Here is a 27,957-nt window from a genome sequence, read left to right on the forward strand (position 1 = left end):
TGATCTGCTTTATTTCATAAATGAAAAACTATATAAAGAACAAGTTGGAGAAATCCTATTCCATATTTTCTACATACAGTGACATCTGTGGGCTGCTGTAGCCCAAAGTGGTTTTTAAACAAGTACCTGCTCATTTTATGGGGGTCAAAGCTCATTTCTACCGCTGTTCAACTATGTAGTCCGTTGTGGTCCGTAGAAATAATTTTCACTTACACATTAAAGCCAGTTCCAGACTGTAGCCAGTTTTCCTGAAAGTAGTGCTGGAAATATACCTTTGAGTTTGTAAACTATTCTCTTGGCATGGTTCAGAACAGCCTTCTTCCACAAAATTGTTAAGGAATTTCTTGTAATTATGTTTTGAGGGAACATCTATCCAGGAGGGAAGAGTACTGGTCAGGAGTCAATGTGGAGAGGTCAACAGAATTACTGCTTTAGGGATATTAAGGAAACGCAATGGGAAACAATACCCATTAAAAGGATAAACTGCGACGAGATAGTTGGTTTATCTCTACCTGTTTTAGAAAATCTTCAGCAGGAAAAGGATAACACCCGTGCCCTTTTAAAAACGCGTCTCTTTGCCTTAAAAGGATGCCGTGATCCTTTTCTGGCAAGAAAGCTGCTTTGCACTTTGATATTTATGGCTAAGCAAATCCTGTATGCCTTCCAAGAGCTGCCAGTAACAAACCAAAGCTTTAGAGCGCACCCTGTGAGCTGCTCACTCCGCCGCGGACCGCGAGAGGAGCGGACTCGGGCAGCCGGACCTCTAGCCTGCAGCGACGCATTCCTGCGTCTCCCGGCAGCGGGTCCCGGGCTGGGCCCCGCCCCGCCCTGCCGGCCGCTCGCCCGCCGACCGCCCTCGCGGCTCCCTGCCACCCTCTCGCGGGCGCGCTCTGGGTGGGGCCTCGCGGCGGCGGAGATGCGGCGGGTGTGCTGGGCGGGTGAGGCTAGCCGGCTGGGCGGCGCGCCCGGGCAGCCCGAGCCGCGCGCCGCGTCGCTGTAATCGGACACCCGAGCGCTCGCCCCCGGTGCCCGGCCACTTTCCATTCACTCCGAGGTGCTTGATTGAGCGACGCGGAGTCGAGCTCCCGGTGCCGCGGCACTGCTACGCTGAGGATTCCTTTACAAAGAAACTCAGACGACCGGGAAGAAAGAATTTCACCGCTGGGACGCTCTAGAAATTAAGGTCTTCTGGGAAAAAGACTAGAGAGGCACTCGCGGAGTCACACCGGTAGCAAATTGATGTCTTTTCCGTGCTGATCTCTTCCCATCTCGGTAAGCTGGGTTCCTTATTTTCAGCATTACACATTTAGCAAAATACCAAACATAACTTTTGGTTCTGCGTATCGACTTTTTACACATCGGTGTGCTTGAGTCTGGACATTTTCTAAAGAGCACATGCAGTTTGTCAGGGAAGTGTTTCCCTTGCTGAGAGCCCTGCTTGAGTTTTCTTTAGATTATGACACCTGCGGAGAGTTTAAAGTGGAGTATTTCCGTGCCTTCTGATGTAGAACTGCTCAAGAGGACGTAAAAGATTCCTTTTCTTACATGTTGTTAGTGTTCCATCAGAAGTGAAAACAACAAACAGCATGTCTAAGTGAGTTAAAGGGAAGTTATATGGGGGTGGGGGGACGGGCACGTGTAAGACACTTGGCTTTCAGTCACTTCTCATCCCTAGGTAGACTTGAAATCACATTGCTCTGTATACTTACTTCATTTGACCTGTCATTTCATCTCCACTATTATTCTTCTCAATTTTTAGCACATGTCGCTTTTGGTGAGACATGTCAGATAAGACACTGATAATAGCAATACGTAAAAATGTGTAATTATCTGCCTGCTTAACGAAGTGAGGAAGGTTAGGCATATTTATAGCTTTTTTTTTTTTTTTTTGGTTTAATTATAAAGTCAACAAAACCAGGGAGCAAATCATTAAGGGAAAGTTATCCTATAAAATCAGTTTTCTTCTAAGTTAATTTAGGGATGACAAGGTGAAGAGGTTGTGGAAGCAGGAAGAAACTGTTTCGTTTGAAAATTACCAGTACAAACATCTCTAAGGTTTCCTCCCATCTGTGTGGCAAGAGGCAGACAGTTTTGTTTCTAAGTCTTATGACATGTGTGCCACCTAGGAAATCCACTGTTTAAAATGTTTCAATTGTTCAACATGGCGTGTTCAGTTTAATTGTTTAATTAATATAATACTTTTTTTCTTCTGTATTAGTGAAGTAGTCTTTTCAATTTTTAGTGGCATTTCTTTCTTAAATAAAATAGTGTTAAGATTTTAATGTAAATAACCATATAATACTGAAGATTAGCATTGTTGTAACCTGTAAAACATTTCTAGATTAAACTCTGTCATTTTATTGTATAATTATATTAGACTCAAAATGACAGGATTTCTTTCATGGTCCTGAGTTTGTTTTGCATATTGTGGCCACTAGAGCTGCTGTAGATAGATCTCTAGTTACCCATTACCTGATCTTCCTTAGTATTCAGACATTAGTTAATAGCATGTATCAATTTTATAGCTACAGTTTCAAAAGGCAATGCTTCTGTCTCTGATTTATCTTTTGGAATTTTGACAGCTTGCTTTCTGGTTGATTTATTTTAAATATGCATTGAGGGATACATGGTTCAGTGGATTGCTCACCACTAAGTCATTGGTTTGAACTTGGCACTAGTCCATGGTTACCTCATCTGCATCATTTAACAGCTGCATGGTCATCTGTATAAATTGGCAGATAACTAATTTGAGTGATTTCAGTGGTCAGGGATTGAACACACATAGATTTATGTGTAGAAACATTTCAGAGATATTACTCCAAAAGAGCTAATGAGGGTGGAAGCAAGTGGGTATACATGATTTTTCATGTGACTTTTTCTTGCTACTACAATATTTATGGTAGAAAGACAAGTTTTCATCTGATACCCACTGGTACCATTCTCAAGTCATTTCAATGTTATGTGATTATTAGATCAAGTTTAAATATGGAGTTTCCTTTGGGAATCAATACCTTTTCCTAGCTGCTTTGTTCTGCTTTAAGATTAGCATTATTTCCTGGAAAGTCTTTTTGCAAAGACTTCCAGACATAAATGAATTAAATCCAACTTTTCACATCGAAGCAACAAAGTCAGAGCACCTCCTACTGTTTGCATGACTGTAAAAGTTCAGATATATCTTTTGTGAATAAGGTGCTCTGTCTAGATCACTAGTTATGTGTGTGTGTGTACGCACACACACACACACACACACACACACACACATGCACATACACGTACGTGTATGCTCCTAAAATGTGAAATGAAATATAACAAACTTGTTACCTCTCTTTTAAAGGTATTTTCTCTTGGATATTAATTTGCAAATCTGAAGAAATGGCAGTCCAGGCAATTTTCGTGTTGGTTGGAGTATTTGTTTGTTCTATCAGTGTAAAAGGATCGTCTCAGCCCCAAGCAAGAGTTTATTTAACATTTGATGGTAAGATAAATACTCTGGAAAAATGTTATTTGAAGTCTTTTTAAAAATTTCACAACCAGATTCAAACATTAATAATAAAACACAGTAAAATATTATTAAATGTTGATTAATTTTAAAAATATTTACTGGGCTGCTTTTTGGAGGACATGGCTATTTTAAATTATGTGCTCATAGGCAAAAGCTCTCTACTACATGTGTTTATGAAAATGCTTGAAGTATATTCTACCCTTTTTGAAGTTTCTTCTTAATAGTCACCTGGTGTTTGAGAAACACCCTCAGTGTGCTAATGCTCATCAGCAGAGAAGTCTATGCAAGTTTAATTAAAATTTTTCTTCATAAGTTTTGGTCTTGGCCTCCAAACTTGTTTCTCCATGTTTGTTGTTCTAATGTTTTTTTTTTTCCATTTCCAAAAGGCATTCCTGAGGTTGGCAAAATCTCCTAATTAATTGAAAAGGATCTAAAAGAATAGTTGGAAATATGTTTTTGACTGCTGTTGTGTACAAATGTTTTCTTCAGAAGTTTGGGAAAATTGGCGTGATTTCAAATTTGCACAAATGTAAAAGGTGTAAGATCCTCTGAGGAAATGGTTTGCCAAATGTATCCATGAGCTTTGATGTATATAGTTCAAACAACTTACAGATGGATGATTTTGGTCAGTCACATAACCCATACTAATTGGACGTATGGGATAAGAAATAGATCAGGAAGATCATCTCGCCAATAAGGGTTATTTATATTTTTATTATTTCTTTCAACTTAAGTTCCTCATAAGCATTGGTGTCATTGAGCATATTTTATTTTACTTGAGAAACAGTATACTCTCAGAACTTTCTATAGCAGTGTCTTTGAAACACTCTATTATCTTGAATTTCAAACAGCAGTATGACTGACCCTTATCAGTCACATGGATATCTTATTTTTTTTCTTTCCTTCTTAAGTCACTAAGGGCTTTCCCCAAGGTTATGATAAGCACTGAAAGAGCTTTATTTAGAACTTAGAGTGTGTGACCTTCTAATTGCTTCTTTAGCTTCTAAGCCAGTCATTCCACTAAAAACCCATGGCTGTCCAGTTAAGTTATGAAGAAAGGGAAAACAGACCCTTTGAAGTGTCTTTTTTTTTTTTTGATTACTGTAACATCTTATAGTCTACTTATACCTTTTCTTCCAAGTTGAGAACTATGAAATATCTAATCAAATGAAAAATAAAGGCATTAGGGTGTAGTACAATTTCTCTTTTCTATATTGTCTCCCAATATGTAGAAAGATGGAGTGGTCCCACAGGTTAGTTATCTGAACCTGTTCTCTCTAATACATCAAAACTGACCAAACTTTTTTTTTAACCCAAACTTAACCCAAAATTTGTAAACTGTAAAAGCATGTGTATCACCAGAGATAATCCATCAAGTTCATATTTGAAAGACTTTACAGTTTATCTTTTACAGAAGAAATTAATTAGTATAATCTTTTAAAACCAAACTAATACTAAGTAGGACAGTAACTACTGTATATAAAGTGACTAGAAGTTGTGATGGGATTTTTAAAATACTCCGTGTCTAATATTTTAAATGCTCTCAAAGTCAAAACAGATTCTTGCAGAATGAGACTTACCTTAATTTATAGCATATGTAGAGTACAACATGATGAGATAAGCTTTTGATCTGAGATTTCTACCAATTCCTGATATTTTGTTTTTCTGAAGAGTCATGCTAGGAAATAGTCAGAGATACAGAGTATCACTTTATTTGTATTAAAGATATATATCAACGGGGAGAACAAATAATGAAACTCCATAATTTCTAAATTAATACAAAAAACTCCTGAAGTGAACTATATTTTAGACATATTATCATAGGAAAAATACCTTGGACAAAAAAAATTGTTAAAAGGTATAAATTGTAATCAGCTCATCATCCTCTTCTTAATAGATTAGACAGTGTACCTGTTTCAGTGTACCTTTTCCAAATTTCTTATTATTTAAAGTTTCCCATTTTATTACAACTTTTCTGTGTATCACAATAAGTTGCTAAATTTCTTCCAAAATGGTTTACTCTTTACATCAAAATATAGAACTTTGTAAGGGTTGACACATATATGAACATATATTAATTAAAATACATATGGTGTATGCTTTTATTTATTTCAAAATTTCTATCACTATTTTTCAGCCAAATATTATGAGTTGGAAAATGATTCTGAGGAAATTCAAATAACATCAGATTATATCATCTGTGTCTTATATTCTCAGAATTTCCTTGGCTCCTGACTCTTTTGTCTTGAATTATTTTCCTTCACCATTACTTGGTCTTCTGCCAGTCTCTTTCTGGATGGAACTTTAGAAGAATCCTCTCAGTCTTGCCTTACAGTCCAATTAACAAAGTCAATTTTAAAATGTGTGAAATGAGATCTCTTCTTACATCCAAGTTTTATCCCTTCTTGTAGTAGAATGATGCAGTGATAACATTTGGGAAACATTGATTTACACATTTGCCTTCCCTATTGATCTAGTGTAAGGTCAACCAGATGGTCATCAGTCCTGTGGGAGAATGTATTTCAGATGTTATTAATTAGTTACATTTGTACAAACTAAATCTTGCATGTTAAAAAAACTGTGGTTCCTATTAGATATTACATTTTATAATTGTTATCATTCTAATTTTATGCCAAATAGCTTTTCAAATAAATATAAAGGTCATGAAATACCTTTTGATTAAGTTGAATTTTTGTTTAAAAAAATCTGGTGGTTTAACAGATTCACATTTCATAGCATTATTGTCATTGTAATTTTTTTCTCAGAAAATCTTTGGAATCTATAAGGGTCATAAGATAAGTCAAGGCTACATATATTCAATAGACATATTTGTTTTGCTTGTTAATATAAAAGAGAAAGCATTGTTGAAATGGTTCTGCCTTTATCCAGTAGAGACTTTAGCATGTAGTATTTTACATAGCCAGGAATTGATACTATAGTTTGACAAAAAGCATCAGGTACATGTTATTTTACAAAAAAGTCGAAGGTTGAGAAAAATGGACATATTGTCTATATTTGAATTGATATAAAACATGATTACTGAGTTAAATATGTTAAGCATTGTTTCTGTTTAAAAATGAGGTAGATTCAAAATAAGATTATTTTTCACCTAGTAATTAGGTTGTGAATCTAAAATGTTAAATTTGTTGACATAAAGTCATCTATAATATTACCTTATTATCCTCACTGTGCCTGTAGGATCTGTAGTAATGTCTTTTTCTTCATTTCTGATATTATTAATTTACATCTACTTCCTTTATGTTCTGACTGCTGTAGAAATCATTTTTTTCTTTTTATTGATCTCTTTAGATAATCAGCTTTTGGATTTGTTGTGTTTTTTTTCTTATTGTTTTTCTGTTTAATATTTCCTTGGTTTATGCTCTAAAATGAAATTATCTTATTCTTGTCTTGTGTTTAATTTACTCTTCTTTTTGGAAATTCTTAACATGGAAACTTAGATCACTGATTTGAGAACTTTTTCCTAATGTAAGCAGTTGTGCTGTAAATTTCCCTTGAAACACTGTTTAGCAGGGCTCCACATATTTTGATAAAATTTGTTTTGATTTGTAGTCAGTTCAAAATGTCTTCTAATTGTCCCTCTTACTTTTTCTTTACTCACAAATTACTCAGAAATATGTTGTATAATTTGAAGATATTTGTGTATTTCTTATATATCTTTCTGTTGTAGATCTTTGATTCAGTTTCTTGTTGTCAAAGAACATACATAATATGCTTCTGATTTTCTAAAAAACTATTAAAAATCATTTTATGACACTGAATGTAGCCTACATAGAAAAGAATCTGTATTCTGCTTTTATTGCATGAATGTTTTATTAATGCTAGTTAGATTCAGTCAGTTGATGGTTTGTTATGTTTTCTATATCCCTACTGATTTTCTGTCTACTTATTCTTTGAATTACTTACAGAAGAAGTTGAACTTTCCAACTATAATTATGGATTTGTCTATTTCTCTTTTCAGGTCTATCAGTTTTTATTTCATGTTTTTGAATTTCTGTTTTTAATACTGACCTATTTAAGAGTGTTATGCCTCCTGATGAACTGACCTCTTTTCCATTACAAAATATCACCAATTATTTTTGGTAATAATTATTGTTCTGAAATGAATTTTGTACATAAAACTTCTGTCTTTTTTGTATAAGGAAAAATACCGACAAAATTTTAGTTACAATTAAGTAGGGAAAATGTTTGTCATGATTCCAGTGACCTCTGGGAAGTTTTTGTTAAAATATTAGGAAACATGTCTAAACATATATTTTTTGATGTATATAAAAGTATGGACATTTGATTGGCAGTGCAGTATAGTGAGAACAGCATTTATGTGGAAAAAATAACAGAGTTTTCAAACTTTGGTTCCTCAGCAATTAATTCTGAAACTTTGTCAGGACCTCAGTTCTCCCAACCAGTTAAAAATTTGGGGGCTAACTAAACTCTAAGACTCTTTATTGCCCTAAATTTTTATGATGTTTAAGCTTAGTTTTGTTTTTTTTTTGTTTTGTTTTTTTTTTTTTTAATAATATCATCTTCTTTAAGGAAGGCTTCTATAGTAATTCCTCTCATTGCTTTCAAGAACAATTTGTATGAAGGACTTGGGCAAGGGACAGAACAAAACTAAACAATTTATAAAAGTTCACAGATTTTGAAGTCCTACAGAGCTGATTTTATTTTTTTTTTAATTTTTTTTAATGTTTATTAATTTTTGAGAGAGAGAGTTTGAGCAGGGGAGGGCAGAGAGAGAGGGAGACACAGAATCGGAAACAGGCTCCAGGCTCTGAGCCATCAGCCCAGAGCCCGACGCGGGGCTCGAACTCACGGGCCGCGATATCGTGACCTGGCTGAAGTCAGACGCTTAACTGACTGCGCCACCCAGGAGCCCCTAGAGCTGATTTTAAATCATAGTTGCTTGCTACTTTCTGGGGAATGCTACATTGGGGTAGTTACTTAATCTCCCTAATCCAGCATTTTATCATCTGTAAAATGGGAATGACACACACTTCATAGAACTGTTTTGAAAATGAAATGAATTAAATTTGTAAAATGTATTGTGTGGTTATAGTGTGCATCTTGTTAAAATACACAAAGAATGACTTTAATTGAGTTAACATTTATAAATTCCTTTAGCGTACAAATATGGTCTTCTTTTGTACTATAAATAGTCCCCCCCAATTAGCATAGAGACTGCCATTTGTTATTGTTCAATAAATGTTGAATTAACATAAATTTTGATACTTCTTAACCACTGTACCTCCCCAACCAGTAGAGCCTTGGTACACTATAAACATGCTTCAGTGAATCTTAGTTAATTTAAAATAATGATAGAGACTAGGTAGAACACAAAATTTCTTCATCATAGCATTAAGGTAAAAGCATCATGGGAGAAAAATTTTGGTTAATTTGTGGATGAATAACTTTAGACTCATATCCTGGTACATTGCTGATGGTCAAATATTTTCCATCTAGTTACAACCTTTTCCTACATTGTACATTATACAGAGATTCAATGTTGTCTGGGAATTCAACGTTTATATTTACCCTTTCCAGTTAATTCTCAAATCTCCTAATTATTGTATTTTCTTCCCTAATAGACCTTCTTCTCTATAGATTTTAGATATTTTCTTCCAGAAAGTTGTTGAGTGTGTGTGTTTAAAGTTTATTTATTTTTGAGAGAGAGAGCACAAGTAGCAGAGAGGCCTAGAAAGAATCCCCAGCAGACTCCACACTATCAGTGAGGAGCCGAGAAGGAGCTTGAACTCACCAACCATGAGATCATGACCTGAGCTGAAATCAAGAGTCAGACGCTTAACTGACTGAGCCACCCGGGTGCCCCTGAGTTTTTTTGTGTGTGTTTTGATTGGAAGCATAGTGTTTTATATAAAAAGGAAGAGATCTCATATATACACAGCCTTCCAAAGGGCCTTGATCGGTGGCCTGTCAGGGATGTTGCCTTAAATCTTAATACTGTTGGCATATATATAAGCTAGTATGTCTAGCATGTCTAGATATGTCTAGACTTTTAAAGTAATGACAAATGCATTATTTTTTTTAAGATTCGGTTTTTTTGAAAGTCCAATTTTTCATGATAAGCTTGAACTTAATAAGAACTCCATCTACTTAGTTTACTTCTTATGATTGTCATGGCATAGTGGATGGCTTGAAATTGCATTTAACTATTTGCCACTCTTGGGACATTTAAGAGTACCATAAAGGGGCGCCTGGGTGGCTCAGTCGGTTAACCGTCTGACTTCAGCTCAGGTCACGATCTCACGGTCCGTGAGTTTGAGCCCCACGTTGGGCTCTGGGCTGATAGCTCAGAGCCTGGAGCCTGCTTCCCATTCTGTGTCTCCCTCTCTCTCTGCCCTGCCCCTGTTCATGCTTTGTCTCTCTCTGTCTCAAAAATAAATAAATGTTAAAAATAAATAAATAAATAAATAAATACGCAAGCTTTAAAAAAAAAAAAAAAGAGTACCATAAAGCCTCAGGAAGGCAGGGAGTCATGATAATTAAATCGGGATAATTTCTGATCCACTTCTGTACCTTGATATGAAATATATCTGTATAAATACACCCATAAAATAAAATACAAATGTAAATATATCCATATAAATACCAAGTATAGGTTATATACATGCTCCTAAAGTAATGGCTGTTAAATAATATATTTTATTTTTTACCCTTTTTCTTTTGATGAATAAATTGAAAATTATTCAGGAATATTTGCTCTTTGGAATACTTTCTATGTGAACAAATTAACAGAACCTGAATTCACTATTTTATTATTTAATTTTTTTAAGGTTATTTATTTATCTTAAAAGAGAGAGAGCCGGGGAGGGGCAGAGAGAAAGAAAGAGAAAGAGAATCCCAAGCAGGCTCTGCACTGTCAGTTTGGAATCAGATTTGGGGCTGGAACTCACAAACCACAAGATCATGACGACCTGAGCTGAAGTCAAGAGTCAGACACTTAACCAACTGAGCCACCCAGGCACTGCAAAATTCACTACTTCAGTTGAGAATTATTTACTGAATTAGTTTATCTTATATTATCTAATGAGTATTTATATTATTAAGTTACTGAAATAGCGAAATTTCTTGTTTGTTTATAAGATTGGGTATCAACTGCAATTCAGGAGTTACCCAAAATTACACATTTCCACCTCTGTTGCCATAAAGGCAATAATTCAGTCATGTGCATGTTTTGTCTCTCTACTACAAATGTCTAAGATATCAGACATTTTTAAGTAATCCTGATGAATATTAGATTATGATTTTTATTTGCATGCTTTTAGATCTAGAAACATAATATCCAGAAATAAAGAAGTAGTATATCCCCACATCACTCATCACTTTGCTCTTAAATAAAGAAGCCTGGGACACACACACACACACTCAAAACACAATATAAAATAAAGAAGTAGGATGCACTCAGTATTCCACAGGCTTCAAAAAACCTGAATATCATTTTATTGAATAGACAGCAGTCTGGCTCTACTTCAGGTTTTCTCTTGGCTTGAAACTCTTATGAGTTATCAAGATGCCCATGGAGATATTTAAGGCAGTGAAAACTCAAAAATAAATTGACTGATAAATACATGGCAAAAAAGTCGATTATTTGTGACTGCTATTAATTCTTTGCTGGTGTTCACTAAAACAGTAAAGATCCCCTACTACTAAACTGCTTTCCACCCCATTGAAGCCTATGGCTCATGGCTTTAAACTGAAAAGGAAAATGATAATTAAAAAATTAAAGATTCTACCATTTGGATACATTTTTCCTTAGCTAATATTGGCCAGTTTTTCAGCTCAAGGTTGACTTTTACATTTACATGTGCACAACAGGGTTTTAAAAACATAAAAATGTCAGTGTGAGTTATACTGGGAAACAAGTATATTAAGTGTAGGGACTTAGCTTGCATAGGATTATAAGTTCTTTCAGTTATTTACTTTGATGCTTTTTTGCCTTCTTTCAGTGCTGAAATTTTCATTAATATAATTGTCAAAGTCTCCAGGTCATCGATAGTATATAAATGAAAGATGATGAAATTTTACAAAACATCTTTTATCTTTTAATACCTGCCTCATTTGACAAGAAGCATAATAATTAAACAACAAATAAAAGGACCCCTGGGAACTAGTGAGCTAAATGAATTGTTGTTGGACAATAAACTCAAAATAATAAATTGTGTCTTTATGAACTCTGGTAGCATTAACATTACAAGGCACATTTGTTGAAAACAGTTTGTCTATGGTTGCCCAAGAGATAAAAATAAAGCCAATTGTTCTTGATTTTTCCATTAATCTTGGAGAACGCTCCTTCTGATTGTATTGAATCTTCTGAAATATTTAGTTCTTGGGAAAACTTGTGTTAATACAGTTTGTTTTAATTTCCCTTCTGACATTTTCAGTTAAATGCCAATTAAACATCTTTAATAACATAAACTATTTATTTTTTAATAAAAGACTCAACAAGGAATGCTCTGTGAATAAAACTCTGCATTTTTCCCCTGTGAGAGTGTCTTTAAAATCAGGAAGGGATTAATAAATACAATTATGAGCGGGACATTACCTAAATCATAAAGAGTCTTAAGTAGAACAGCACTAAATTTATGATACAAGAGCAAGTTAAAACTGTTATAAACACATTGAGAACATAAGATGAGAAGAAATTGCTGAGAAATTTCATGTCTGTTTTTCCCTGTAATATATATTGATTCAGGACTCTTAGTAGTCAAAATAAAATGAAATATCTTTTACAGCTTTGAATTGGGGAAATTTTAAGTAGTGCAAAGAATGTCCCTTGAGAAGTATTAGGATAGAAATATGTTACAATGATGTCTTCTTTTAAAGATTCTTAGAAAAAAGTTGGAAACTCCTATTTTCCTGGCATAAAAAAGTAATTCTTATTCTGGGTGAGTTTTGTCACATTCTAATAAGCTTAAATCTGTTGCCAAAAGATGATGCTGTGATATTAAGCCATTTAAAAATGTACAAGGGTCCTGAAATTGAGAACAAAGCTGAGATGCTCCAATGACCTGAAATTAAGAGTGTTTTGTGCTATGTTTATTCAGTCATCTGATCAAAACAATTCCATGAGAAAATGTGTCGTAGTCCATGATTATCCGTAGATACGTGGAAACAATTATGACTGAACTCTTGAGCTATCAAGAGATGCTAGGTGGTTTAACTAATTAATGTTATTGAAATATAATTGATATACAATGTTATATTAATTTCAGATGTGTGACATAATGATTCAGTAATTCTATACATTACTCAGTGCTCACCATGGTAAATGTAGTGAACGGTTGTCACCGCAAAACATTATTACAATGTTATTTATGATATTATTCCCTATGCTATACTTTTCATCTCTGTAACTTGTTTATTTTATAACCGGAAGTTTGCACCTCTTAATCTCTTTCACCTGTTTTGCCCATCCCCCCCACCCTCCTCTCTGGAGGAGAGTTCTCTGTATTTATGAGTCTGTCTCTGTTTTTTTGTTTGTTGGTTCATTTGTTTTGCTTTATACATTCTGTGTATAAGTGAAGTAATACGGAATTTGTCTTTTTCTGTCTGACTTATTTCACTTAGCATAATGCCCTCTAAGTCTATTTATGTTGTTGCAAATGGTAAGATTTCATTCCTTTTTATGGCTAAGTAATATTCCAGTGTGTGTGTGTGTGTGTGTGTGTGTGTGTGTGTGTGTGTGTGTGTCTATACCACATCTTCTTTATCCATTCATTTATTGATGGGGCACTTAGGTAGTTTCCATATTTTGGCTATTGTGCATAATGTTGCAATAAACATAGGGTACCTGTATCTTTTCGAATTAGTGTTTTTGTTTTCTTTGGGGAAATACCCAGAAATGGAATTACTGGGTCATATGGTATTTTTATTTTTAATTTTTTGAGGAACCCTTCTACTGTTTTCCCTAATGGCTACACCAATTTACATTCCTCTCAGCACTGCACAACACTTCTATCTTGTCTTTTTAATGCTAGCCATTCTGGTTGTTATGAGGTAATAGCTCATTGTAACTTTGGTTGGTATTTCCCTGATGATTAGTAATGTCAAGCATATTTTCATGTGTTTGTTGGCCATCTGTATGTCTTTGGAGAAATGTCTATCTAGATCCCCTCTGCTCACTTTTTATTGGATTATTTATTTTGTGTTGAGTTGTGTAAGTTCTTTATATATTTTGGATATTAATCTCTAATTGGACATGTCATTTGCAAATATATTCTCCCGTCTGGTAGACTGCTTTTTCATTTTGTTGAAAGTTTCCTTTGTTGTGCAAAATCTTTTGAGTTTGATTTGATCCTATTTATTTTTGCTTTTGTTTCCCTTGGTTGTGGAGAAAGATCCAGAAAAATATTGCTAAGACTGATTACTGCCCATATTTTCTTCTAGGAGTTTTATGGTTTCAGGTCTCACATTTAGGTCCCTAATCCATTTTGAATTTATTTTTGTTTATGGTATAAGATAGTAGTCCAGTGTCATTCTTTTGCATGTGTCATCTAGTTTTCCTAACACCATATATTGAAGAGATTGTCTTTTCCCCATTGTATTCTTGTTTTCTTTCTGACCATATAAGTATGGGTTTATTTCTGCATTGTCTATCTTGTCCCATTGATTTTGTATCTGTTGTTTGCCAGTACCATACTATTTTGATTAGTATGGCTTTGTAGTATATCTTGAAATCTGGGATTGTGATAATTCCAGTTTCCTTCTTCTTTTTCAGAATTGCTCTGGTTATCTGGGGTCTTTTGTGGTTTCATACAAATTTTAGGATTTGTTGCTGTAGTTCTGTGAAAAATACTACTGGTATCTTGATAAAGAAAAAATACTGTTAGTATTTTGATAGGGATTACATTGAATCTATAGATTGCTTATTTTAGATAGCCTGGTTTATACTCATTCACATGTTGATTAAATATTTTGATGTTACTCACATATGTAGATTGAAAGTGTATGTCACATACCTTTCTTTGTAATTTGATTTAGAAGAATACTTAGAAATAAAGATATGCATTTTTCCATTCTTCATGGATATTATCTTATGTTTTTACAAAATAATTTTGGTTATGTATTTGCATTTATATAATAATCACTAACATTAATATCGCCTTTGTGCCAGGCATTATTTTTAATTTTCTTAACAACACTGTGAGTTAGGTGCTATTTTTATCCTCATAAAATGGAGATTCCGCAAGAGTAACTTGCCTGAGGTCACAGGGATGGAAAAGAACACAATTAAAACACAAGCAGTCAGACGCCAGAGCCAGAGCCATTTTGGTAGATATTGCTAGAATTAGTTTTAAGATTCACAAAATCACAATTAAAAGAACATTTTTCTCAGGCATTCTGTAAACTCACTTTGTCATGTTAAAGGTGTCACAGTAGACTTCTGCTTTTCTTTTAGAACATCCATCCTTCCTGAAAATAAAGGAGATAAAATTCATTCTCTACACTGTCCCTAATCGCCCCTTTAATTTCAGATTCACCCAGGTGAGGATAAGGGAATTACAACTGTGGAACATGCTTATTTCGTTGCTGTGGGTAAGGTCTTCTTTTGTGGCTGTGGAAACAAGTTTGAGCTCAGACAAAGGATAACTGTAGAAAAATTTATTATCCATTCCCTTCACCTCACTGTGCAAATTAATCAGAGTAGTCTCCATAAGTTCAACATAGCCTACACTTTCTCTTAAAGAAAAGAAAATGATTGGTTCTTTGTTACAGATACCACTGTAGCATCAACTAACTATAACACCAAGATATGTTCAATTTTTCAATTTCCTAAATATCTTTTATATAACAAGGTATGAAAAACTATCATTTTGGTTTTAGTTCCATTACTGTCAAAAGTAAAAGTATTGAGAAAGAGCTCAAATGTAAGCTTTGGGCAAATTCCAGCACTTCTTTGCCTTCTGCATTTTCATTTCTATGTTCCTGAGGACCACTGTTGTTAATGAAAACAAATTTAAAGCAAGGAACAGAAAAGTTTGACGTTTTCTAATGCAGAGTGTGAGTTGGCAAGAACGGCACATAAAAGGGAGAGCTTAGTGCTGAGCCATGTGCTATTTTAGGGTAGCGCCAGCCCTGGAACAATGTGCTGAGCTGTAAAAGATGGCAAGTTCATTCTACATTTTCAAGGTGCATGCTTTTCAAAAACAATCTTTTCAGCCTTCCCTCCTTATTCAGTGGGAATTAACTGCCTTTGAGAACTCAACAGTGGTAGGTTACTGTTGCAGACTGCTTTTAACTTTTTGGAGATTTTCCACTTGTTATGTCTTTTATTCCAGAATGCCTATGAAGTAGTTAGGCATGAAGGCCCAGACAGGCTAACTGTTTTGGCTAACAGACACAGCCTGATGGTGCAGAGATAATACTAGAGAAAATGATATATGGAGAGAAAAATTAACTATAGCTGTCCTTTTAGCAATAATTTATGGATTATTATATCAAACTTTAACACTATATTAGAAATGTTTCTCAATTATCTTTGGAAAGGTTGAGGCAATAAATATCAAAAATTTGTATTTTATTTGTCTCTTATTATATAAATGAATGAACAGGATGTGTCTTGCCTTTCCCAAGTTGCAACGCCCATAATCAAGAGTTTTGTTGTGCTATATACATCAGGATACCATTTTCCTCTTTGTCAATCCTTAGAATATTCTATTCTGCTTATTTATATATTGCCTTAGGAGGAAAACAGTCTTTAAAATAATTTTTTAATGTTTATTTACTTTTGAAGGAAATAGAGACAGAGCATGAGCGAGGGAGGGACAGAGAGAAAGGGAGACACAGCTTGAAGCAGGCTCCAGGCTTTGAGCTGTCAGCACAGAGCCCAATGTGGGGCTCGAACTCACCAACCAGGAGATCATGACCTGAACTGAAGTCGGACACCCAACCGACTGAGCCACCCAGGCGCCCCAATCATTAAAATAACCTTATGTACTCTTTTGAAGTGATGTCAGTGAACATGCCTAATATTCTTGCCTTTCTCAATATTAATACCTGCTAGCATTTAAGATACTTCATTAAAAAGTATGAAATATTCCACCTAATTAATTCTTAAATTACTTCCTCACTGAAACTATTTTCTTATAAATAATGAGCAGATACCAGACTTTGAATATAAGATTGCTCATATTTTTTAAATTTCTTTTAATGTTTATTTTTGAGAGAGAGAGAGAGCGAGTGAGCATGAGTGGGGGGCGGGTGGGCAGAGAGAGAGGGAGGCACAGAATCTGAAGCAGGCTCCAGGCTCTGAGCTGTTTGCACAGAGCCCGATGTGGGGCTTGAACCCACAAACTGTGAGATCATGACCTGAGCTGAAGTCAGACACTGACTAAGCCACTCAGGCACCCCTAACTAAGATTGCTCACCTTTAATCTTATATGTAATGTAATGGCTAATATCAAGTCTCTAGTCTCAGTGGAATTGATAGACCAAAGGAGTCAAAGCAATATAATTTTACAAACAATAATTGCTACTCTTCTAAAAAGAGGGTCAGACAGCTGATATCATAAAATGAAAACCTTGATTCTCTGCAGGAGTAATAGCACCAGAGAAACAGTTGCTAAATTCTTTCAAGAAAAACATCTTATTTCCTTGGTATGGAGTTACACTTTCTAAAAATAGAATCAGTTATGGAGAGGGGATGTATATCTGAGTAAAAAATAAATGTCCTCTCTATACACACACCCACACACATACCTACAAACACATACCCCGTGAGTAAATATTTGTTGTGTTTCACACAACAAATTAGATCTTTCCTAAGTGTATACTGTCCTGTAAATGCACAGAACAAAAATTGAGAAGTCAGGAAAAAAAAAAGCTATTATATTCCTGGTATCGTTTTTAATATATTATTTATATGTTTTCTTACTTTAAAGGTTCAAATACCACAACTTTATATTTACATAATAATTGGGCGATTAGCTCGGCAAACACTTTAGTACTTATCATATTACTGCAACACAGGTGTGCAGTAACAGCTTGGTGCAAGTGAGCTGAGGGGCAGAGCAAGAAACTCTAGTGACTTCTGTATTTGAGCCTTGCCTCCTTCCCATCACTGATGGCGAGGAATGGCGAGAACTAAAGGACTTGCTGAATAACAACCTGCCAGAAGGAGGTAATCCATCTTTACTACAGCTAATAGGAACATAAAGGGAATGAATGGGGCAAATCATATGTAAAGACACCATCAATGCATGAATTTGTTCAGTAGGCTTGCTGCTTTGACAGCTAGTGGAGTCTTACAACCCAGGTTGCTAGTGTTACTTACTGTAGTTAGCATCAATTGCCAAGGAGTTAGCAGATTTCCAATTATAGCATGTGAAACATAATCTTTCATTCCGTGTTTCATTTTCTAAAGTCTTCATTTCACAAAATTAGATTAGAAACAACCTCTTTTCTTTTGCAAATAGACATAATTTTGTACAAACTGTGTGAAGTGCACCAGGCTGGCTCTTCATTCATTACTGAAACTTGATAATGGACACGAGTCTGAAGATTTTAAGACCACACTAACAAAATTAGAAACTGAGAGTAAAGGGAGTCAAATACCCTAGTATTCCTGACCTTGCTTATTTGGGTCAGGTAGAAGTGGTGTAGGTGGCCACAGTTTCTCTCAAGTGTTGGAGACCATTACATGTAAAAGCGCAATTCCAACAGAATTGTAATTCTTAGTACAGGGACCTCTTCATTCTTGTTTAATGAATAAATGAATAGCAGCAAAGTGATAACAAAATTGGCTTCTATAAAATAAAAGTTGTGTTGAATTTCATTATGAAATTAGAGTTCTGTCTCTATGTATACAAACCATTCAATAGACTAGATTGAAAAACTTTCAGTAAAGAAACTTAAGATGATGACCAGGCATGTAGAAGTTTTGATAATACGATGCAGTGAATATGTTGGAGCTCTTTTTATAATTTTCCAACCTCTTAAATACACACTAGTTGTTATAATTCAAACAAAAACAAAACCTCATGACTTAAATTTATCCCTTGATTTGAAAAGACTTATTGGATAATTTATCTTGTGTCAGTTGCCAGTAAGAGCCTTAAACATTCTCTAAACCTAATCAACCTGGCTCTGTATTTACACATGCATGTTATTAAGCAATAATGATGCAAACAGTGTGAAGTAATTAGAATCTCATTGGTATTATATACAAATCTGGATTTAAATAGAAGCAGTCTTTCTTGGCATCAAAAACTTCCAACTTTTGCTGGTCCATCCACCTATCGTTACTACATAAATTCAGACCCGTGAGCGTTTCTTCTTTTCTTTTTCTTTTCTTTTCTTTTCTTTTCTTTTCTTTTCTTTTCTTTTCTTTTCTTTTCTTTTCTTTTTTCTTCTCTTCTCTTCTCTTTTCTCTTTTCTTTTCTTTTCTTTTCTTTTCTTTTCTTTTCTTTTCTCTCTCCTCTCCTCTCCTCTCCTCTCCTCTCCTCTCCTCTCCTCTCTCTCCTTTCCTTTCCCCTGAACAGTAATACTCAGAACATTCCAAGAGAACAGAACTTTAAGCTGGAATAAAACAATGAGTGTATTATCATCACCGAAATGAACACTTTGAATTTTATTAGAAGAAACCAATTAAGATGTTATTTTCAAGCAAAGGGCTTGGCATGGCTTCAGGAAGTTACTTTCCTGAGTCGGGCAGGGGGTTAGCTGGCACAGAGAGAAGATCTTTAGCTTAACGTCTTGACAGCTTTAATGCTCATGCAACTGGGAATTTTTTCGTTAAGCTGATTCTCTTAAAAGCATGTTTCCTGCCACTGTTCAACATAATTGTATCAATTCCATTTTTCATTAGTACTCAAAACCTGCTGATATGACTGGAGTTTTAAAACCATTGTGTGAAAATCTAATTATGCACAATTTTTTTCCAGAGGATCTTATAATGTGTCTGTGATATGCAGGGTTTTTTTCATATCTTAAGTAGGATAAACAAGGAGATCTTTATGCCAGTATTATATTCTTTGGTTTTTCATTTAATTGTATCAACTGTAGTGCTATAAGCTATTTCCTATTACAGGAGGAGAACATTCAATAGGCTATATTTTGTTGAAGAAAAAAGGAATACATATTGCTTTGCTACAGAAAAATAAAACATTCTGATTTTAGGTGAAAGGAAAGGATCGCTTCTCACTTCATTGTGCGTATATTAGCTATGTCTCTTTTGTAGTTGGTTTATTTTCAGCAGTTTTTCTTTATAGAATCTTGAATGATCCTCTGCACTATTTACTTCTCCTCCTATCTAATTTTCTGATATGTATTTGACACTTTTCTATACATATAGCTATGTGTAGACGTATCAGATGTTACATTAGAAATTTAAAGCGTAAAATAGACTCATCCAGCAGTTTATAATCTTGTGTTTATTTTCCTCATGTCCCCTCTTTGGTTTTTCTTCTTTTTTAATTGAAGTGAGAAAAAGATTATCAAGCTTAGCCTGAAATTATTCACGAAATGGTGAAAGCCTCAGAGCTCAGGTGCTGATGGAATGTGTAACAGGAACTGATTTAAAGGTGGCCTAGAGTTAAGATGTGTCATTTATGTATGCTTTGGAAGTGAAATTCGGTGTCCTGAGCACTTAGGTGAAATTATCTTTACAACAAATAACCATATTTGCTTTCCAAATTTTCTAATAAATATTTGATAATAAAACAGAATTTTAAAACCTTTTCTAAAACTGCTTCTGGGTAGATTATAGGTTATATATTAGATTTTTATAACTAAAGATAAGTTTGCTGAGGTCCATTAATAGCATAGATATTTTTAAATGTTTATTTATTTATTTTTGAGAAGGGGTGGGGCAGGTGCAAAGAGAGAGGGAGACAGAATCCCAAACCAACTCCATGCTGTCAGCCCAGACCCCATGAGGGGCTCGAACTCAGGAAACATGAGATAATAACCTGAGCTGAAATCTAGAGTTGGACACTTACCCTACTGAGCCACCCAGCCCCCCCTCATAGATATTTTTCAAGGTATACAAGTATCTGTATTACGTGCCAACACTACAAATTATGTTCACCTTAAAGAGAAAGCTGGGAAATATGGTTAGGGTTGATTATTGGCAAATTATGGGTCAGTATGAAAAAAAGGTTTTAGACTTTTATAAACAATGTTGTGTCTATCTGTCTCTTATTCCTTTGCCTCCCACTCATCCTCCCTACTTTAGATAGATTCCATTAATACATTATTTAAATTAAAAAAAAAAAAAAGACCCAAAGAATTGTATTGAATTCCCGGAATATTTTAGGGTGCCCATCCTGTGCAATGTTGTGTGTTACATCTTTCGATACAAATAGAAGTGTAGCATGAATCCTCTCCTCAGTGACCACCTGTTCTTGTCAGCAACATAAGCCAACTTCATAAAGAACTGGTATACCAGGCACACCAGGCCATAAAAGAGGCACAGACAACAAGAAGAGGTCAGTTTTGAAATAAAAACATTATCTTAAAGTTGGTTTAGAATATTGGCTTTAAACCCATTGTTGGCATTAATTATTCTGCTAGAAGGGATTACAGTTTTTATCATGGTTATAAACTAGATTGAGAGCAGAGTTCAGTTGGAATGCCAAGGAAGAGATATTTGCATTTAACCAAAGGTCTCCAAGCCTCTGAGGGAAGGCACTTCTGCAGGATTTGTTTTGTTATTTACCTCCAAATTCCCAGTAGTGCCTGCAACTGCAGAATCAGTATCACTGCCTGACTGATCAGTTGACAAACAGCTTGACTCCAGTTTGCCAAATTGTCTTTAAACGCCCAGCATTAAAAATCCAAAACTGTTTATAGTGGTTGGTGGTAGAGATGGGGGACTGCTTTTATCCTTTCCATTTCTTGATTTCCAAATCTCTCTTGTTAGCTCTGGTGCTCACATGATCTCTCTTTCTCTCCTTCCCCGCCCCCCCCCCCGCCCCCATCTTGGCCATATTTGAGGGATAGAGCAAAGGCATGAAGGAGCCTGTCCTAAATACCAGAAGTTCAGAATAATCAGGTCTTCAGAAACGTCTTCCATGCCCCCAAATAAATTCTATACTAGAGTTCATGCTTTCTCTGGGCTTTCATTCCCATCAGCAGTTTGTCCCTACATCATAAGGGTATAAGACAGAAGAAATTAAACCAGAAATAAAAAAAATCAGTAATTCTGAGTTTTGGGAATGAGTGAATGGGTTCAACCTAAGACCTTTAAGAACAGTGATTCCCAACATTGGCTACACGTAAGAGTCGTCTGGGAGCTTTAAAAATCCTGATGCCAAGACCACACCCAGAGTTTTTAAGTCAGTATGTCTAGGGATGGGGTGTAGAATCTAGGGTTTTGAAACTACTCCAGGCAATTCCAGTCTGCAGTTACTTTAGGAGTTGCTGTCCCCAAATCCCTGAAGTTCACTTTCTACTAAAGAACATGAGATCTACAAGGATTTTTTAACAATGAAAGAGAACTGTATTCAATGTTGCTCTAATGGTTTCCAGCGTAGTGATAAACTGTAAATTTTCGCTCGTTTAGTCAATAATTAAGATTTGCAATGCCAGAGAAATAATCAATATAGTCATGCAGCATAATGAGTTGGCAACCCATTGAAAGTAAACAGATATCCTTCCTTTCTGTGTGAAATGTGAAGATCCATTGCAAAGCCATGACCTAGAAAATTATGTTTTATTTTCTATTTACTTTATATTTTGAAATGTAGTGACATCTCAGTGAGGTTCCTGACAACCTAAGCTAGGTCTTCATTTATGTTACATTACCAGACATAGAGTCTCTTGCTAAGAAGATTAAATACGTTTCATGCAATGGATACTCTCTCGTGCATAATTTCATTTATATGTATTTTGTGCCTAATTGTTGGATAACAGACTCTCTAGAAAGTTACGAGATTATAGGTAGTAGTGGTGGGAAGTACAGGAAGTATGGGAAGTATAGATGGGAAGAATGGGAGTAGGTATAAGATAGGGAAGATTTCTTCTCAGAAAAAAATATGTCACATATGGAAATGAGAAGTTCTGTTCTTTTTTCCTATATCATGCTTTTCTAGCCTCTTTTATGAGCATGATGTGTAATAGGTACTTAATAAATGCCTAAAAATCAAAGAACAAATGAATTATATCTGAATCAGCAATTTAGAGTATTAGAGAGGAGCAGAAGTAGGTCAGGAAGCACAAAAGTAGTGAATCAAACTCTGTCTAGCTCTAAGTTCCAGGATCATGAAGTGCCAATAATTCAGAGATGCCTTTCTTAAAACACTTTTAACCTTCTTAGAAAATTACCTTGATTTAGGTCTCTGGGCTTTGTACTGTGATCCTACTATTGTTACATAGGCAGGAAAGACATGGCTTTTGTTAGCTTACGAAATATGTCTGCATACTTGCAAATCAAAAGATGTCTGGAGTAAAATACCATGTGTAAGAGTTATGAGATAGAAATAAACAAAGCAATATTATGAGCAGGTCAATAAACAAAACACACATCAATTACTTTGGGCCTTTGAAGAGTCAGTGTTGACCAAAAATGATATGTCATATTTACTTGTTTACATTAAAACAGCATGAATTAAAAACTTGGCCATTGTCAAGAGCTTTATGGTGTATGTTTCAGTGCACCAATATGATGTCTTTCATTGGAGAAAAAAGAGGGGAAAAAACTTTCTGTTTTTGTGGAAGTTATGTTTAACTCCTTGAAATGTACAATATATATAAAATGAGCAAACACCAGAAAACACATTTTACTCATTGGATGCAGTTTAGGAAGAATAAAATTAGTCAGCTACTTATTAAATGAAACAGCAAATGGTATTCTAGAACATTGTGTGTTTTTAGGATTCCAGTCACGTCAAACTCAGGTATCATTTTTTCTAAGCTTCCACCTATAACTTTATTGATTGATCTTTAATGGAAAGATACATATTTACCTTTAAAAGAAATGATTAGATTTAGTGTGCTTCTATTATTTAGGACCTGTTAGCAGGTCCTGCAAAGTATATAAACAAAACAAAGCAAACTGACAACTAAGAAATAAATGAATAAAATAGTTCTGGGAATAAAATACCAATCTCTGGCCTAGTAGACTTTAAGAATACAACTCTATGTGTGTTAAAATGCAGATTTCACAACTGTACTTCCTTCAGTGGTACAAAAATAATTGCTATGCTAAATGGAAATCACTTTTGTAAAATACTAAAATAGCCACATTCGTAAATTTTAGGGTCATGAGTCAAAGGTAGTGTTGGTTCCCCCCCCCCCCCCACGGAGTATTTCACTTATTTGTTTTAGAGTATCACTGATAAAAGTCATATCATCATTTAATTCTAACATGACAAATGGAAAAATTGCCTGACTTTTCTGATATTATTCAGGTGGAATTTATACACCAAAATAAAGTGCGGTAATTCCTTGTACCACCCACTTTAGCAGGCAAAACTGTGACTCAGTTTCCCCACCCAATTATACCAGGGTGTTCAGTACAATGTGCAAAATGAGGTGTTGTAGTGCAATATTCCCCAATTTATTTTTAAGCCATTTAGTCCAACATCTCTTTCAGGGAACACATACTAAAATACAAATTATACATTTCATTCTTGTTTCTGTGTTATCTCAGTAGTAAAGAGGAAAAAAGTGAGGGAGTATTTATATGATTGTGCTATGAACTAGTCATAAAGGAACTATGTTTTATAAATTCACATATTAGGTAGAAGAGTTTTATTTACTTAAATTTAATGGATAATTTACAGGATAGTAGTGAATAGGCCCTCCTACCTATTATCTTTGCCTGGTTTAAACCATGGAACAACTGTTTCTGTTTTGCACAAGCTGTGGCTAAGGCAAATAGGTCAGGCTTAGGAGCTGATTGCCTGGGTTTGAAATATTTCTCCAACATTTAGGAGCCATGTAATTCATGGCAATTTCCTCAACTTCCATTGGCTTTTTTTTTTACTAGGCTATCAACTAAAGATGAATTAGTTGCTACCTCATATTTTCCTTATGAATTTTAAATGTGGTAATGTATGTAAAACATTTAGAAAATATGACACAGAGTAAAAATCTACATGTTAGGCATTATTTTTATAATTTTGTATGAAGCTAAGGGAATTAAAAGATGACTAAGATATACTCCATGCCTCTTAAGAATATATTGTCTACAAGGAGCCTGGGTGGCTCAGTTGGTTTGGCAGCTGACTCTTGGTAGGCTCAGGTCATGACTTCATGGGTTCAGAAACTCCCTTGTCCTTGGGCTCCTTGCTGTCAGGGTGGAACCTGCTTGGGATTCTTTTGCCTTCTCTCTCTACCCCTCCCCTGCTCGCACTCGAACTTATACGTGCACTGTCTCTCTCAAAATAGATAAATAAACTTTTTTTTAAAAGTCAGATTTCAGTTGATGCTGTATATTTCTCATTGGTCTTAAAAAGTCAGAGGATTAGGAAGGATAGAGGGGGGCTGAGTAGGGCTATCCCCTTCTAGCCTGGTTTTCTTTACTCATTTATGCTCATCTGTCTAAACCTCACTAATATGGAGTTTTCTACTCTTGACACAATAATGGATTAAAAAATCATTTCTAGCTAAAGCAAAAGCTCTTTTAAGAATGCTTGATGGCACTGGGCATAAAAGAAAAATAGAACTCTTCTTTCAAGAATATATAATTAGAAAAGGAAGTAAGCATAATAAAACAAGGTTTGTATCATAGCTTTCTAAAATATATACATATATCATGTTCATGATATTGAACATGAATTGACCCAAATTGAACAAAATAATACATTTACTTTTGTCTCTGTTTCTGAAAATATTAGTTACAAAAAAGTATGTTGTGAAAGGGCATTTAAGAAATGTTTATCTAGTGAAGGGAATTAACAACAGCATAGCTGGTTTTTTTCATAAATATGTAGGTATATGCATATGTTAAGGTTTGGACAAAGGCACAAATTGTCTATAAAATCATATAGGCTATGTTGACAGATTCTGGAATAGAATATATCAAGGCACTATAATTAGTAGAAGTTAGAGAACTTATGGGTAGGCTGGAGTTAATGTTGTGATAATATAGGCCATTATTTCATATCTAAAAAAGTTCATAAAATTTTTTTATTCAGTCATTTAAAACATAGCACCAGATATCCTAGCTTCATACATATTTATTTAAATAAAGATAGCCTTAAAATTTTTTTTTAATGTTTATTTATTTTTGAGAGAGACAGAGACAGAGCATGAGCAGGGAAGAGACAAAGAGAGAGGGAGACACAGAATCTGAAGCAGGCTCCAGGCTCTCAGCTGGCAGCACAGGGGCGTGGGGCTCAAACTCACAAATTGTGAGATCGTGATCTGAGCCGAAGTCAACAGTTAACTAACTGAGCCACCCAGGTGCCCCTAACGAAAGAGATATCTTATGTAAGTGTTCTGATATGCAACACAGTGTTATTATGGAAGTCTGATCCCCTGGTACTGTGAGCAGCAGGATTGATATGATTTGGTTCTGCCTATATTTTGCTAAATATTGGCAGACAAAAATCATTACCTGGAGCATATATATACTGATAATATAATTCATTTTTATTATTATTATGATACATATCTCTATCTTTGTTTCTATTATTCTTTTTTTTTTTCCAACTTTTTTTATTTATTTTTGGGACAGAGAGAGACAGAGCATGAACGGGGGAGGGGCAGAGAGAGAGGGAGACACAGAATCGGAAACAGGCTCCAGGCTCTGAGCCATCAGCCCAGAGCCCCACGCGGGGCTCGAACTCATGGACTGCGAGATCGTAACCTGGCTGAAGTCGGACACTTAACCGACTGCGCCACCCAGGCGCCCCTGTTTCTATTATTCTTATGCATGGAACTCAATGTTACTCATCTTTAATAAGAATTATTTCAGGTTTAGTCTTTGGGTTTACATATTTTTCATTTTTTAAATCTGCAAAATTTTTTAAGAAAAACAAATATGGAAATGATCTACATAAACTACATGTAAATTCTCTCTCGTTATTTTTTATGATAGTTCATAAAGAATTTAGAATTTTTCATCATGTATTAATTTCAACATAACTATGATCCATTGTTCTGTACAATCTGACTATATCAGTTAATAAAGATACTGCATAACAAAGTAAGAAACTCTTAATTTAAAAGTTATAGTTAAACCAAGTAGCATAGTTGCTTTAATCTTTAAACTGGAAATGCAACCTTCTTAATATTCTTAGCTTGAATTTCCATTCAATTCTTTGTTTTCCCTAGTATCTAATCTTTGACCTAGTTAGATAGCTTCGGACTATTTTCTGAATTTTTTCCTCAGCCAGTTACCTTTCTGTTGAACTTCAGTTTCTTGATTCTCATTCTTTCCTCTTCTGTATGTCTGAACCCTCTTTTCTGTCCGTGTGCCCTGCCTTGCACACCTCATCTTGTTTTCACTTACCCTACCCTTCAAAGGGAGGCCAGAATTGACCTGAGCAGAGGAGCGGTTTGAAAACTGTGGTCTTCCCTACTCAGTCTTTTTATGCCTTTTTTTTTTTTTTTTTTTTTTTTTTACTATATTTACTGCTTACAGTCCCCAGTGTTAAAAGAAGACATTTCTTCACTCCAGAGATCTACTTATCCAATAAGGAACAAAAATAAAAGAATATTGCTTTTTGTTGTTCTGTGTTTTGATGGCAATTCCCAAATTTAATATTTCTAATCACTGCCCTACAACCCCATACACTGCCCCATAGGCTACTAGTGTTTTCCAGCTAAGGTTCCATGTCACTGTTACAGACTGGTCTAGGTGGCTACCTACATACATGGCTTTGTGCTTCCCTTTCTATCCTTGTTTTTTGTTGTTGTTGTTTGTTTGTTTGTTTTCCTTTACTCTAGACACTTTTACAAAAGGTAACCTGAGATGTACCTGTTCTTGAAAACGGGCATATGATTGAGGCCTAGTTAATTGACAGTATCAGGAGATAGTAACATGAGAAAGAACTCCCATAATTGGAATGACTAATGGGTAGATGACAAGAGTTTTTACTGTTACCTTGAGTTGATGCAAATGATAATATATGATACTATCAATGGGTACTGTGAGTAATTACTTTAAGATGCTGATTTCATTGTGGTTTGAAGCATTTTCACGTTCTCTACAATTGCATTGTTATTATAGATTAATTTGTTATTACAGATTAATAAGTGAGTCTAATGTTTGTGCTTGTAGGGCTATTTAAAAGCCACTTTAAAAATCACATAATAGGGCCACCTGGGTGGCTCAGTTGGTCAAGCATCTGACTTCGGCTCAGGTCATGATCTCACGGTCTGTGGGTTCAAGCCCCGCGTCGGGCTCTGTGCTGACAGCTCAGAGCCTGGAGCCTGCTTCCAATCCTGTGTCTCCCTCTCTCTCTGCTCCTCCCCCACTCTCACTTTGTCTTACTCTGTCTCTCAAAAATAAATAAATGTAAAAATCACAT

At 35.1% G+C, this 27,957-nt stretch overlaps 1 protein-coding gene across 1 annotated transcript in view; it reads left to right on the top strand.

Moving 5' to 3' along the window:
* The first annotated feature begins 1,021 nt into the window (after positions 1–1,021).
* Positions 1,022–27,957, top strand: part of SEMA3C (semaphorin 3C) — a 177,445-nt gene continuing 150,509 nt past the window's right edge. The window contains exons 1-2 of the mRNA XM_040472808.1: positions 1,022–1,272; positions 3,335–3,475. Of these exons, the coding sequence (XP_040328742.1) occupies positions 3,373–3,475 (103 nt within the window). The 5' untranslated portion in view covers positions 1,022–1,272; positions 3,335–3,372. The remainder of the gene's footprint in view (positions 1,273–3,334; positions 3,476–27,957) is intronic.

Source organism: Herpailurus yagouaroundi, unplaced genomic scaffold (genome assembly GCF_014898765.1).
Source record: "Herpailurus yagouaroundi ecotype Mexico unplaced genomic scaffold, PumYag 100, whole genome shotgun sequence".
Taxonomy (NCBI): Eukaryota; Metazoa; Chordata; class Mammalia; order Carnivora; family Felidae; genus Herpailurus; species Herpailurus yagouaroundi.